At 34.2% G+C, this 16,115-nt stretch overlaps 1 protein-coding gene and 1 pseudogene across 1 annotated transcript in view; one reads left to right on the forward strand and one right to left on the reverse strand.

Moving 5' to 3' along the window:
* Positions 1-16,115, reverse strand: part of LOC144972780 (uncharacterized) — a 20,455-nt gene continuing 4,340 nt past the window's right edge. Inside the window, exons 3-7 of the mRNA XM_078914400.1 lie at positions 15,689-15,975; positions 13,686-13,759; positions 8,197-8,288; positions 5,754-5,842; positions 1-4,525 (exon numbers count right to left, since the gene is read on the reverse strand). Coding sequence (XP_078770526.1) covers positions 4,322-4,525; positions 5,754-5,842; positions 8,197-8,288; positions 13,686-13,759; positions 15,689-15,975 — 746 coding nt within the window. The 3' untranslated portion in view covers positions 1-4,321. The remainder of the gene's footprint in view (positions 4,526-5,753; positions 5,843-8,196; positions 8,289-13,685; positions 13,760-15,688; positions 15,976-16,115) is intronic.
* On the forward strand, positions 509-1,350 carry LOC144973924 (uncharacterized; annotated as a pseudogene).

Consider the following 16,115-nt stretch of genomic DNA (forward strand, 5'->3'; position numbering starts at 1 on the left):
TTTTTCTCAATTTCTTGATTTTTCAGTTTCAAATCCCTAAGGCTCAGCTATTTTTTGAGATAGAAGGTTGAAAATAAGTGAGCGTATTCTTCATACAGTATAGATAAATGAAACAGAAGCATATTTCAGATTATTTGATTCTATGGCTTCAAAAAATCATATTTTTGCATTATTTTTTATAATGCTCACATTGAAGGTCATAAACCATTTAATTTTTGCAAAATCGAAAATATGGATCTATTTGTCGTTTGCACTTGCTTTTATTTACCTATTTTCGAAATTTGGTGAAAATCTGTTCATTAACTACCATGCCTTAGGGGTTTCAAATATTGGAAAAAATCCAAGATGTCGGCCGTTTATATGCGTTTCCATGGTAACAAATATATTTTTTCAAAATTTCATGATTTATTTTCATTCTAATTGCTATTTAATACATTTTGCATGTATAACATATGAAATTGTGCTTGCCTTATATGATTCAGAATTTTAAGTGGTAGATCCCCTTAAAATGTTAAACGACCATTTTTCAGAGATATCTGGTCAGGATTCGGCTTATGAAAGTAATGATCCTAACGATATATATAATATAAAAAGACATCCAGGATACAGTGAAACTACTATATCGAATGGAAGTTTCCAGCTCAAATACAGAACAGAACTAGGTCTGGTTGTATTATTTCCAACCGATGCCCCCAACATTGTGAATAAGGTAAGTAAGGAGTTCGCAGTTACAGAGGATGTAGCCAACCCAATTCGAGAAAATTTGGCAAAATTCATGACACAATGCCTCACACAAGAAATGGGCAAAGAGAAACTTAAGGAAAAGATGGATAAATACTAAAGACCATCAAACTGCCCATATTTGGAAGTCAAAATGACTAACAAAGAAATTTGGAACACATTGAAACCAATAACTAAAAAACTGGACGCTAAACACACAACAATACACCGTTTCATTTCAAAGGCGTTGGTGACACTAACAGTCAGTGCGCAAAACATGAAAGAAACGCAGAAGAGTCAACTTTTAAAACTGCACAGACAGCCCTATTGGATGCGATGGCTTTGCTAGGGACCGTGCAATTAAAGATAACGTCCCAAAGGAAAATGGACCAAAAATATAATCTCCCATTGGACATCAAGGATGTATGTGACTTGCCAACCACAAACAAAAAATGGCTTTATGGAGATGATTCGTGGCAAACAATAAAGGAAGCCAAACAGCCTAAATCATTCTGCGCCGGACGGCTCTGGATGGCAATTAGTATTACTAATTGCCATCCGGTGCAGAACGAAGAGCTTTCGGAAGGCCTCCCTTTCGGACAACTTCTGGAAAGCTTCGTACAGGTCTGAGGGCCTCCGGATGGCTTGAGAATGCTTTAGATGACCTCCGGATGGCTTCCCTAGGCTGCCGGATAGCAATTAGTAGGACCAAATAAACATCTGATTGCAATATTTTACAAATGGTCAGTGGAATGAAAATAAAGATTGACACGCTTAAACAGCAACAGTGTGTTCACAATACGAGGGCTAATGAGCTCCAATGCAGTGGAAGTGAATATAAAGAAATTGACCACGGATTCGGATTAGACTGATTGGTATATAAAGGAGTATTTGAAGAATCACAACATGAATCAGGAGAGTTCATTTCTGGCATATTTACAAGAAAAAAGCCTGATGGATCTTACAGAATCATACTTAATTTAAAAGAGTTCAATAAACAAGTTCAGTACAAAAAGTTTAAAATGGAAACCCTCAAAACAGCGTTAAGCTTGATTACGCCCAAATGCTGGATGAGGAAGATAGAAAATATCTTAAATTTAAATGGAGAGGAAAGCTAATGGAATATACATGCTTACCAAGGGCCAAGATGCTGTACAAAACTGACCAAGCCTATTTATTCATACTTACGCAAATTGGATTATATTAGTACAGGCTATTTAGATGATTCATTATTGGTTGGCAAAAGCAACGAAGAATGCCTTCAAAACGTTATGGATACCGTAGACATAGGTATTTTTCAGAAAACTTGGATTTATTATCCATCCACAAAAATCAGTGCTGGTCCCAACCCAGAAAATTAATATTTGGGATTCATTATTGACTCTGCTAATACCACAGTTGAATTGACTAAAGAGAGAAAGCAGGGTGGCCAACTTTTCAGAAACTGAATTAGGGAAAATTTTTGGTTACCGCACAATAATGTTAAGAGTGAAGTAATACACAGCCTAATACTAATTTAATACTTTACAAAGAATGAAAATGAAAACAGACATTAAGTTGACATACCTGTAAACCTTGGAAGTGAAAGGGTAACTTTTGACATATGTATCCTCTATCCAAGCTTAGGGGGTGCATTATGCCCTCTATTGAATTTGGTGCAGAAGTCACAGCCTCTATTCTATTAATAAATATGACTTGACAATTTAAAACTAAAAAACTACACACACATTGAGACCACAGCATCACTACAATACTTTTTACACTATGTACATGATAACAGGCTTTGTTTACTGCTATTATTTGCCTTCTGAATGCAAGCTATCCATGGTGGATCTCTTGCATTTTTGCAAGAACTTGTCAGTCAATTGGCATGCTTGATGAGGAGACCCTAACTTTATTAACTAAAAGACTGTTTAGAGTGGCATTGCTCAACTGAGATCTGCTTTCAGTTCTATTCTTCCTAACCAAACTAAATATCCTCTCTGATGCTGCATTACTGTGAGGAATTGAAAGAACACTCAGGGCTAGCTGATTTTCATTCGCAATTCGTCTTTTTTTACGATGGTTTTTTTTCGGGAAAAAAAACTCAGTTTCGGGACATCGGGAACGGTGGATCCATTTAGGGAATTTCCCGAAATAATCGGAAAGGTTGGCCACTCTGGAAAGGAAAACTTGCAAAACTTATGCCATAAAGTTAGTCAAGAAAACAATAACTCAGTCAGAGAAGTGGCTAAATTGATTGATTGATGGTATCATGTTTTGCAGAAGTTCCTCACGGCCCCTTGTATTATAGAAATATGGAAAGAGAAAAATGTAAGGCTCTACCTAGAAACAAGGGAGACTGGGATAGCACAATAAAATTATCAGATAAAGCACTCAGTGAAATAAATTGGTGGTATAAGAATATATACAAACTAGTAAATTTCCTATTTACAATCCGAATCCATCCTTGATAATAAAGGCGAAATGAGTTGTGTAAAAAGATTCATGAAAGGAGTATTTGAAAAAAGGCATTCATTTCCGACAATAGACAAATTACAACTTGGAATGTCGAATCAGTATTAAAATTTTTAGAAGGTTGGTACCCTCACCAACATATCAGACTGGAATTAACTTTGAAATTAAATATGTTGTTAGCACTTTTGTCAGGTCAAAGATCACAAACTATTCATGCTCTAGATGTAAACTACATGGAGTTATCAAAATCAGACTCACTTTTGTGATCCCATCATTGTTGAAACACTCTAGGAAAGGTAGGCATCAAAAACCCTTACACCTATATATATATACATTGATTGCTTACCTAACAACAAACATTAATAAGAGATGACTTGTAATTTTTGTTTTCCAAAAAGGAACGTCTAAATTAACAAAAAAAATTTGTCATATCTCATTCACAATGCCATAAGAATAGGACTAATTACATAAGTGGCAAGGAGACAGCAAAAAAAAAAAATAAAATTTTTTAACTGATACACCCAAGCATAGAGTCAGTCAGTTCCATATCCTAAGGAGATAAGGACCCACCATGTGACACGTGTGAACACCAAGAGGGACATCCAATGTTTCACACAGCTGCTAGCACGGGGTATAAAACTTTTTCTAACAAATTGAATAGCCATTCAAATATGATTTTTTAAAAATCATCTCTTATATCCAAACTCAAACTGCCCTCCTCATGACCTGGATATATCACCTCAAGTCGGGACAAGGACAAATATCTCATGGAAGGGAATAACAAATAAAGAATTAGAAAAATTTATAAATTACTAAGCTTCAATTCAATAACTAAAACGATAAAACATGCTGAACATTTTGTATTCATTCAATTCACAAAAAGCACCCTCATCTTAAATTGAAAATGTTTAGTTTGACTATACATTAAATTTGATAGTCAATAAATGTTGTACAACAACACAAGAATACAGCAGAAAATAAAAGTGGAATCTTTTTATATACCTCAAGGGCATTTCAGCAATAAGCATGTTTCATCCTCCTTCCAACAATCATGTTTGAGTCAAGCGTTTTCTTTCTCATTCATTCAAAATGGAAGCCTGACACTCTTCAACAAAACTTTTTTTTCCTGCTTACACAAATCAAATCACTTGAACTTTGCATTCTTTTTCATTTGTCTGTATAGTTCTACAAATTGTTCTCTTTTCGCATCCGATTCAAACTGCTGTTGTAATGTCAAATGCTTCCTCTTCACTGTCTTCCCTTTTTTCCTCAAAGGCACTGTCTTTTTACTGGCATTTGTCTTCTTATTTGAAAAAGCTTCCTTTAATTCAGGCATTCGAGCCCCTGGCTGAAAAAGAAGAGAGTAAATAGAGTAATAGAATAATTTTTTAATTTATACAGGAAACTGTTAACACAAAGGACAACTGTAAAGATTTAATTTGTCGGCATTTGAAACGGAATAAAATCTATCTGTATAGAAAAAGCGGTGGGATAGGGATACCACTCGAATCGCTTTCTTGAATAAGTTTGTTAAGTTATTGACGTTTGGCGGGATTTTGAGACAGAGACTTTATCTACATAGTCGTGTAAGTTTGAGATCAGGTTTAGCTGATGCTTTGCACCAGACTGGCTGTCTATAAAGTGGCGCAGTGTCTTGACTGCATCTCTTGCATCTGCTGTGGTACCCGTAGGGAGGTGGTGGCATTTTTTCTTCCTCTTCCTCGTTTAAGTCTTTCTCTGTCACGGAGTTGACAATATCTTCTTTTGACACACATCTGACTTTGTCAAGTTTTGGTCAACAGCCAAATAGGCTTCTGCTATTGCAGTAAGTGATATCAGGATACTTAACTCAGTCAATCCTAGAGATTTTTGCTAATTTTCAAAATTGGGAAAAAATGTATTAAAAATGAGCATGTACATAGATAGTTTTATTCAACTACCACTAACATGTATAAACTAAAAACATTAACTTTGATACTACGCCTATAATTTGTCTCAGAAAAATGTAATTAATAGGCATGGGGTAAAAGTAACAAGGGTAAACTACGGATATAGTCGGTTTTAGGGTTGAGTGAGTTAACCTGCTAAAAAGGTTGCTGAAGTCATCGATAACATCACTTTTCTCACTAGGTTGCGTGGTCTCTGACTCCTGCTCTTCGGCTGCAGTATCCCTCACCACAAAGTCTGCATTTCTGAAACAGTTTGCAATACACTGTTGTTGGATTAAGAGGCCACACTTCTTTGATCCGATAAAGGGCATCAAGGACACTGACAGTGTAGACTTCTTTCCTCCTGTCCTTCATCTGCTCCTTGACATGGAGCAGGTGACTGCACACCATCAACTTTCTGTAGATCTGTTTGAAGACTTTGATTATGCCTTGATAACGTGGCTGCAATAGACTTGTTGTGTTGGGCGACAGGAATACGAGCTCTATTGCCTTCAAATCATCAATTTTGGGGTGAGCAGGGCAATTGTCCACCACCCTGGCAATTTTCTGTTCTGGGCCAAAAACTACCGATCGAGTTTCCTGAGCCACTCCTCAAAGTTACTCTGATGGCAAAGTGAGGATACTTACTCTGTCACGACCTTGTGTTGTAGCCTTCTTGGGCAGCACAGAGAGAGTTGGTGGAGCATGAACTACTTCTCCAAAAGGTACTATTTCATCTGGGAAAAAAAAATACAGTGAAGTTGATATTAAATTGAAGAAGAGATAGTGGTAAAAAGAACAATAAAATTAAGGACAATAACACAAAACTTACATGCTCAGACATACACACACATTCAACATCACATTCATGTTCAATCATACACTTACATTAACGTAAACACAATCAAATTCTGTTACATTTTCATAGGATTTAATGCTAAAAGTCATGAAATATCAGGTAACTAATAAATTTAAGATAAGAGAATAGTATTGTATTTGTTTTACAAAATTTAATTGTAACATGCAAAATAAAAACAGCATTTAACAATGATATTGAATGAACATGACTGTTGTTAATATTGAATAAAAAACAAAAACAAACGAAGGATAAAAATATATTTTCAGATTTCAAGGGAAATAAATAACCAGCAGAATTATGGAATTGTTTACCCAATATTACAAACAAAAAAAAAAAAAAAAAAAAAAAAATTTTTTTACAAAAATATTTTTTACAAATTCCATATAATGATCTATTTTTCTCCCATTCAAAAGGGTACCTAGTTCAAATAATTTGTTAAGTGTGAGGTTTTCCGCACATTATATAATACATTACCGATTAAGTGGTTATAAGTTATCTCTTGGGTGATAACATTGTTAGGCAAAGTAGTCGGAATAGATGATTAGGCAAAGACAGCGGGGCAGATGGGTAAAAATAAATTTTAGTCCACTATAATAATAATATCTGAAGAAGCTTGCCCAGTTCCGTTTTAAACAGTTTGAGAATAAACCTATAGTTGTTTTTTATTTTCCTTAGGAATTTAGGTCCGAACCAGTTGGTTGAGGCTACAGTCCACCCCCACCAACCAATGACAAATCCCTTTCTGAACATATAAAACACTGTTATAATAAAATGTCTCTTATCAGGGTTATCAATTATTTCCTCCCATATAGAAGAATGTCATTATAAAATAATCAAGAGTAGCAGTTTATTACACAAAGTGAGCTATTATGTATGAAAAACGTGAATTTTTAAAGTGCCGTTAAGCAATTATATGGAGCATGAACTACTTCTCCAAAAGGTACTATTTCATCTGGGAAAAAAAAAATACAGTGAAGTTGATATTAAATTGAAGAAGAGATAGTGGTAAAAAGAACAATAAAATTAAGGACAATAACACAAAACTTACATGCTCAGACATACACACACATTCAACATCACATTCATGTTCAATCATACACTTACATTAACGTAAACACAATCAAATTCTGTTACATTTTCATAGGATTTAATGCTAAAAGTCATGAAATATCAGGTAACTAATAAATTTAAGATAAGAGAATAGTATTGTATTTGTTTTACAAAATTTAATTGTAACATGCAAAATAAAAACAGCATTTAACAATGATATTGAATGAACATGACTGTTGTTAATATTGAATAAAAAACAAAAACAAACGAAGGATAAAAATATATTTTCAGATTTCAAGGGAAATAAATAACCAGCAGAATTATGGAATTGTTTACCCAATATTACAAACAAAAAAAAAAAAAAAAAAAAAAAAATTTTTTTTACAAAAATATTTTTTACAAATTCCATATAATGATCTATTTTTCTCCCATTCAAAAGGGTACCTAGTTCAAATAATTTGTTAAGTGTGAGGTTTTCCGCACATTATATAATACATTACCGATTAAGTGGTTATAAGTTATCTCTTGGGTGATAACATTGTTAGGCAAAGTAGTCGGAATAGATGATTAGGCAAAGACAGCGGGGCAGATGGGTAAAAATAAATTTTAGTCCACTATAATAATAATATCTGAAGAAGCTTGCCCAGTTCCGTTTTAAACAGTTTGAGAATAAACCTATAGTTGTTTTTTATTTTCCTTAGGAATTTAGGTCCGAACCAGTTGGTTGAGGCTACAGTCCACCCCCACCAACCAATGACAAATCCCTTTCTGAACATATAAAACACTGTTATAATAAAATGTCTCTTATCAGGGTTATCAATTATTTCCTCCCATATAGAAGAATGTCATTATAAAATAATCAAGAGTAGCAGTTTATTACACAAAGTGAGCTATTATGTTTGAAAAACGTGAATTTTTAAAGTGCCGTTAAGCAATTATATGGAGGTTGAAAACTATATAAGTAATATTATATTATTATTATTATTATCATTATTATTATTACCATTTCCATTATCCTTATTATTAAAATTACAAATTGGGTTATTAGGTGGTTACCACTGCACCATAACCAAGCTTGTCACTTTTGAATCTAATTTAATGAGACAGTCAAACAATATAAATCTTTACATCTCTTAATCTTTTTTTTTGGTTTGTTATGCAAGTATATACTTATAAACTTGCCGTGTAATGAAGAAAAATCCTTAATTTCCTTTTTCTCTTCTCTTTTAGGTTTCTCTTCTTCAGGTTTTGGCACCTCCTTCTCTGTTAATTTTCTGCAGATTTTAGAATAAATATTCATCAATAAATCTAAAACTCATACTTAAATAAAAAAAAGAAAAACAAACAAATATAATTGGAAGATTTATATAAGTGCAATATCCACTAAATTATGTGATAAAAGAGTCTTACAAAGGTTACCAATACAAACACTTAACATGTAGGACGATAAATGATGTCAACTTCTGCTTTAAGTCAACTCCTCTGTTGGTCCTCTGATTTCTATTCTTTATCTGATTGTGTTTCTATGATAATGTACAAAGTCAACGAATTTTTCTGGTCAAGTAGTGTTGACCAGGATTCCATTATAGAAAGACGTTTTGAGGTAAAAAAAAAGACCCTTACGTATGTTTAATTGACTGTACTAAAGCAATTTAATGCTTCCCCTTTAACACTTTAGCCTTTATCACAAAACATTAGGTTCAAGTTAACCGAGAGGCAAGCCACATCCAATCAGTATGTAAACAAATTTTTGATACTCCACTAACTTTCTGTCGCATCAGTCGGATTTCCTCAACATCTTTTATAACCTTACACGCAAAGGGTAAAATGCAATGGATTTTACAATTCCTTTGTTCTAAACAGATTGAGTGACATCAATCAACGTCATTTTCACCATTTAAAAATGGTGAAATCACTCACGTTTGAAAAGTATGTAAGATTTGTTTGTGCCAAACCCATTTGCAATCCTTCAAAAAATTCAGGCACTACTGGCATTTAAAATCAAGGAAAAAACTCCCTTTTTTGCCTGAACTATACATTTAATTCAGTAGATAGTATTGCTTTATTAATATCACGGAAACGAAAAGCCGTGCCTTTAGTTGTTCAGTGAACTCAACCTGACCGCATGCCTTACCACCCAGTCAGCCCCCTTCTCCTTTGTGGGGGCGTGACCTCGGGGTCATGATAACAATTACCTGTTGAATGATTCTTACTCACAGTCATTACGCGTGTTTGTTTACTTTGTAAACCTGCTATCCAAAGTTTAATATGATCATGAACGCAAGAAATTTATAGAAAGAAAATATTTAGAAAATAATTGGAATTATGATATAAATTTGATTTTCATAGTGTTAGTTGAAAGGAAGTTATTGTTAATTATTAATTATAAATTACTCATATTTTGAGAAATAATTAACTTACTTTTAACTTTACCCCCAAATTGCAAAAAAACGACACGATCAAATGCAATAAAACTTGGTTCAACTTAAAGACAAACATTAAGAGACTTTACTTACTTCGTCTCTAAATGGACTTGTCAATCATTTCATTGTAAACCTTTTATATTTGGGATACCGAAATTGTTTCGTATAAATCACCGAAGTACACAATGAAGACAATCTTTTCTCACAGTTTGAATAACAGAAAACATAGATAATTCCAAATTCCGGGATGGTTTTAAACATATGCCACAGTCGCACATTTATTTGTACAAAGCGTAAATTATGTGTATTATCTATCTGACTTTATGTGTGTATGTGTATTTATTGCAACACTGTCTGTCGGCGTGAGCGTATGTGTGTCAAGACGTAGGAGAGGGAGGTGGGGGTGGGGGGGAGGAGAGAGAGAGAGAGAGAGAGAGAAGAGAGAGAGAGAGAGAGAGAGAGAGAGAGAGAGAGAGAGAGAGAGAGAGAGGAGAAAGAGATAAATAAAATAGATAGATAGATAGACAGAGAGAGAGAGAGAGAGAGAGAGAGAGAGATTAGAGATAAATAAAATAGATAGATAGATAGAGAAGAGAGAGAGAGAGAGAGAGAGAGAGAGAGAGAGAGAGAGAGAGAGAGAGAGAGAGAGAGAGAAAGAGACTAAAATGGGGGAAAACATGATTCTCAGGAGAGGGAGGGAATCCAAGCTCCTGCTCTATTATGTCACTTTTAATTCAGTCAAAAGTCACATTATAATTTCAAATTGTTTAGGTGTCTCTACCTGTCTAATACGTTGTAAACTGTTCTGTATTGTTTCTTGATAATTTACTTGATATTTTCTGTCGTTATTTTCTAATCTTATCTTCTTTTCTGGTACATGAGACTTAAGTCAGGGGAAACTTGAAGAAGACTGGTTGTCATTATAACATTGTCTACTGTGATTTCTGTGGAGTGTGATGAATGTGTGTCTTGCGTTGTGTCTAAGGTTTGAATGTCACTTGACTGCCTATCTTTAATGCAGCCGACTCGTATGTTTGTAAATGTTTTGTACACATTGCACATTGTAATGTCACTGGGGACAAAATCTGTCCACAAATGCTGACTGTTTTTTACAATAGTCCGGGAGTTAAGTAAAAACTCTTCTCCTTTATATACTTTCATTTTTGTTATTCTTTTTACACATTTGTAACATACCACTTTTGAATGAGTTGTCTCTAAGTCTTTTCCAATATCAATATCAAATAACAAAAGTATTTCACATTTGAAATCATTACACAGTAATCTTTAGCGGTTATGGTTTTTTTTTCTTTTTGAGTGAGTGCTGTATAGCCACATACACTATAAAGTTCATTTAAAGATTTCATGTGGGTCTCTAAAGTGTGATCATTTTACCTGTATGTGCATTGCAAGAAAAGAAAAATATTATAAAAGATTAAAAGACAAGTCCATTAAACAGTTTTAATCATTAGAAAGCCCAGAGAATGTAAAATACGCCGATACAACTTTTTTAAAAATTGGTTGTGTCAAAAGTTTTATATTAATTTTAAAGAAAAGTGTACAGATCTGGAACGGAAGTGTGTGTGAAGATTTGCGTGGTTGTTTTGAATGCACTGACTGGAATGTTTTTATCGAATCATGTGATAGTGTGGATGAGCTGAATGACTGTGTGAGTGAGTATTTAAAATTCTGTGAACAGCTCGTGTCTTGTAAAAAAGAAATAAAATATTATCCTAACAACAAGCCTTGGATAACAAAAGATCTAAAACTTTTATTGAACCAGAAGAAAACTCTCTTTACTAGTAGAAATAAAAAAGATCTGAAAACAAAACAAAAAGAGATAAAGAGAGTAATATCCAGTTGTAGAGACAAGTACAAAAATAAAATTGAAAAATGCTTTTCTTCTGGGGATATACGGGACACGTGGCGGGGGCTTAAAACTGCTGTTAACTATAATCCAAAGCCCACGATTATATCTGAAGATATCGAAATTGAAACTCTAAATAAATTTTATTCACGTTTTGACACAGCAAACAAATTTGATATTGAAAATGAAAAACATAAATTAGACAGGGCTTTGGAAGATGAAATGACTATTGAGGTCAGTGAAGAAGAAACGAGATTCGTATTTTCGAAACTAAACGAGAGGAAGGCTGCTGGGCCGGATGGATTGAAAGGAAAATATTATAAAGAATGTGCCCATCAACTGTCCCCCATTTATACACATATTTTTAACTGGTCCCTCCAATGCGTTTCGATCCCTGAAATTTGGAAAACTTCAAAAATTATTCCTGTTCCAAAAAAAGAAAAACTTGAATCTATGAACGATCTCAGACCTGTTGCACTGACTTCAATAGTCATGAAATCTTTAGAAAAACTTGTTCTTGTTAAAATTAGGAACCAGTTTATGCCATTGAGTGATAGTCATCAATTTGCTTACAAACCAGGACGTGGCGTAGAGGATGCCATTTTGCTGTTTACAAACAACATCTACAGGCATCTAGATCACGCTAAGAGCTATTGCAGATTGCTTTTCGCAGATTTTTCTTCAGCGTTCAATACAATGCAACCTCAGTTGGTTGTTCAAAAATTGACTAGTCTGAATCTAAACAAGTATATAATTGCTTGGGTGCTCGAATTTCTTACGGAGAGAGCACAATATGTTCAATTAGGACAAAACATATCTTCCTGTATAACTACAAATACTGGTGCTCCTCAAGGTTGTGTATTGTCCCCTGTATTATTCACAATATACACGAATGACTGTAGAAGTCAAAACCTGAGTGTACCTTTGATAAAGTTTGCAGATGACACCGCTCTTCAAGGCCTCATAACAAATGGCAACGAAGTGGCTTATAGGCAAGAAATTGATAGATTTGTGTCTTGGTGTGATGCCCACCACCTAGAGCTTAACATAAGCAAGACAAAGGAGCTAGTGATTGACTTTAGGAGAGTGAAGGAACCGATAGAACCGTTAAAATTAAAGGACCAATTCGTCCAGCGAGTTCCTCATTACAAATACCTTGGTGTAACAATTGATGACAGGCTCAAGTGGGATGAACACTTGAAAATAATTAGGCTTAAGATGTGCAGACGTACATATTTTTTATCAAAACTCTCTCAGTTTAGAATAGATAAAACCCTCTGCACATTATTTTATAGAGCAGTAATCGAAAGTGTTTTGTCATTTTGTATAACAGCTTGGGGAGGCAATTGCTTAGTAGTGGAAAGGAACAAAATAAATTCAAATATTAAAAAATCTATTAAACGCTATATAAATGATGTTGACGATGTAGATCTTTTATACGAGAAATTTTGTATAAATAAAATAACTAAAATATTAAATGACCAGTATCATCCACTAAGACCATCAGTTATTATGTCAGAAAGAAGTGGTCGCCCATTCTCTATTTCAACGAAAACAGAGAGACACCGAAAATCTTTTCTGCCGTCCAGTATTAGGCTTTATAACAACAAGCAATAATCATTTTATATAATTATTTCGCATTTTTACTTTCAAAAAATGTAAATATTAAATTATTAATTTATTTGTTTTGCAATCTTTTCAATTTTTAATTTATAGTGACAGTTTTGACTATTTTACAGTGTTGAAATTATTCATATTATAAAGCGCAGCTCTGGTTATGGAGCTACTCCTTTTTCATATATACATCCTATTTCCATTGTATTTTTATCTTATTATGTAAATTATAACACGTCTGTACAAAAAATTTCCTTTTTCGGATGCAATAAAGTATTATTTAAAAAAATTATTATTTAAAAAAAAAAAATAGCTCCTGTAATTGATTTTATTCATTGAGTTTTTCAGGTGTAAATAACTAAAGAACTAATCACAGCAGAATAATGAAATCCAGACACAAATATCAAACAAGAAAAATGCAGTTATATCCAAGCTTTGAAAAATATGTTGTGAATTTAGAAGAGGAGTAGCAGTAGACTGAAAACAGGAAATGCCGTTACTCAATTTATATGTTTTAGGAACATAATGCATTGTATGCAGCTTTACCTGCAGGATTGACCGCTTGACCCTGAGGTCAACCTGACCTATACCGTGAGTAAAGGCTCGCTCAGGCACGTAATTCGTGGGTGTGATATAAGAGCTTTATCCATTTTAAGACCTTTACTTGGGACACAATCTTTAAAAAGAATTTGATAATGCTTGGATCTGCATACTGACTCCAAATGCAAATTGTGATAGAGAAAAAGTTATCAATTATCAATGCTACTTACTGCTTTCGTTTTTCCTTTTTCTCTGCTATTAGTTTCTCTTTGGCCTTTGACTTAATTTGAAACTCTGCACCACGCTGGGAGAAATGATAGGAAAATGTACTCACATAAATAAATTGTTCAAAGCTAAGGCCTGACATATAATTTTTTTAACCAAAACAGTACATAAAATTTATTAACCTGAGAGAGGGAAAAGATTGTTTGTTCTTGTTATTAAGGGTTTTACATCACCAGTAAATAGGAAGAAAACGGCATAGTGGAACGATTCTAGAATACAATTAAAAGGGCATGATTAAAACTAAGACAAAGAGGAATTACTCAAATAGGAAACAAATGTAGATTCCAAGAGTACACGATCAGTGTACTTAGTTTGAGATCACATAAAAGTTTCATCCAGACAAGACCACAGGATCCCACTAAGAGAAATACACTCAAATGTTTACAAAATATATCCAAAACAGAAAACATGACAAACAAAACATAACAGAGAGATGATCTACAAGTAACAAAAAAAAACATCTCCCAAAACTAATACTTAACACTTGGCTGTTTCCCGCTCAGCTAAGGACTAAGGTAAAGGGCAGGACAAAACCAAGCAATCCAATTTCAAGATAAAGACAGAAAGCAACTTGAAAAACAGATATAAAAGGATAGAAGACCCAGCAAGTGACCTCCTGCCCACCATGGGAAGTCAAAGGACTCCAGCCAGAGAGAGAGAGAGAGAGAGAGAGAGAGAGAGAGAGAGAGAGAGAGAGAGAGAGAGAGAGAGAGAGAGAGAGAGAGAGAAATGAAGGTATAACTTGAATATGGGGGGGGGGGGGGATCTTTGTAAGTTCTCCATAGATAAGAATCAGAGTTATCATACTCTTACACACTTGACTTTTTAGTCAAAAAGGTGCTTCTTATACACGATTATATACAGTGTGTCGGGATGAGCCTAAAACCGAAATTCTAAGTTATGAAATTTGAGATAAATTAATCAGTGCTGATGGTAACAAAAAGTGAAAAAAGAGTAAAATTTTGAATGCTTGCTGTTGAGCCCTATTTTTACTGTATTAATCCCAATTGATAAACCATCACAATAATTGAGAATTTAGGCTAACTTCTGGATGGTGGGAAGCTGCACTTGTTTGTTCCAACACACATCAAGTCTCTCACTATCCGGACATTAAAGACGAAAATGTTTTTTTAAAAAGTGGAAATTCCTCCTCTGACTCCAAAATCTCAGATTTATGCGGATTTGAAGAAAACCATTTTTGCTTCAAATAGAAAAAAAAATTCTAATCAATTGAAACAAATTTGATCATTCTGACTTAGATGCATTATGTCAAATTTTCGAGTCTGGCCACCCATATAAAATACCAGATTGAGATACTGCGTTACATACATAACCTTGCTCAGGAGGAAATGATTGATTTCAATCTAATCCGACACTGGACCATACCACTTCCAACAAGACAGCAACAACGGTAACGCAACTCTGGTTTCAACTGCATTGCAGTTACTGCTCTTTCAGTGAACCCCCCCCCCCCCCCCTATTAAAAAAGAAACTATAAAACTGTGAGCAAAATGTGCTTAAAGAGCTTTACAAGGGGTCCAATGCTCACAGAAACACATAACCTGTAGGACAAGTGATGCCTGTGGGGCAGGTAGGTGCTTAATATGCAAAAGTCAAATGAGAAAATTTGAGTACACAGCCTTTTCCAAGGATTCAATTTACACAGACCCCCCCCTGCACACACACACACACACACACACATCCACCAACAAGAACTCAAAATTTTCACACCACGACTCACAGCGCTGAAAAAAAACCCAAAAAACAAGCAAGTGGTGAAAATATTCTCATTTAAGTCTGCAGATAAGTATAACCAGATAAATAATCAGAAAAATTTATGATTTAAATGGAAGTAAGTCTTGTTCCTATGGGCTAATCATGTGTTAAAATATAGTACATCATTTCAAAATCAATTAATCAGCAAATAAGAAAAAAACAAACTACTTACATCACTCTTAGCAGCAAGTTTTGACTGCGTAACTGCTACAAGACTTTCCCTTCTAACACGATTCATGAAGTCTTCTTTTGTTTCTTGTGGCTTCTTCTTGAATTGAAAATTCTCTAAAAATGGGCCTGCTGGTTTGAGGTCATTAATATATTCTTCAGTTGCCTGAAGAGTCAACTTTTGCAACTTTTTGCCCATCTTCATTTTAGCTGCTGTATCTCTTGCAAGCGGTTTCAAAGCATATTTCTTCCCTTTGATGACGGGCATATTCGCATCATTAGCATTGGGAGCTAAAAAAAGATTTTATGAGAAATTCATTAGGCTATAGCAATAGAGAGAAGGGGAAAAAATAAAACCAACCCCCCAAACAAAAACTCAAACAAACCAACAAACAAGCAACAACAAATTAAAAAAAAAAAAAATAATAAAT

Source organism: Berghia stephanieae, chromosome 5 (genome assembly GCF_034508935.2).
Source record: "Berghia stephanieae isolate SIO BIC M18660-M18661 chromosome 5, UCSD_Bste_1.3, whole genome shotgun sequence".
Taxonomy (NCBI): domain Eukaryota; kingdom Metazoa; phylum Mollusca; class Gastropoda; order Nudibranchia; family Aeolidiidae; genus Berghia; species Berghia stephanieae.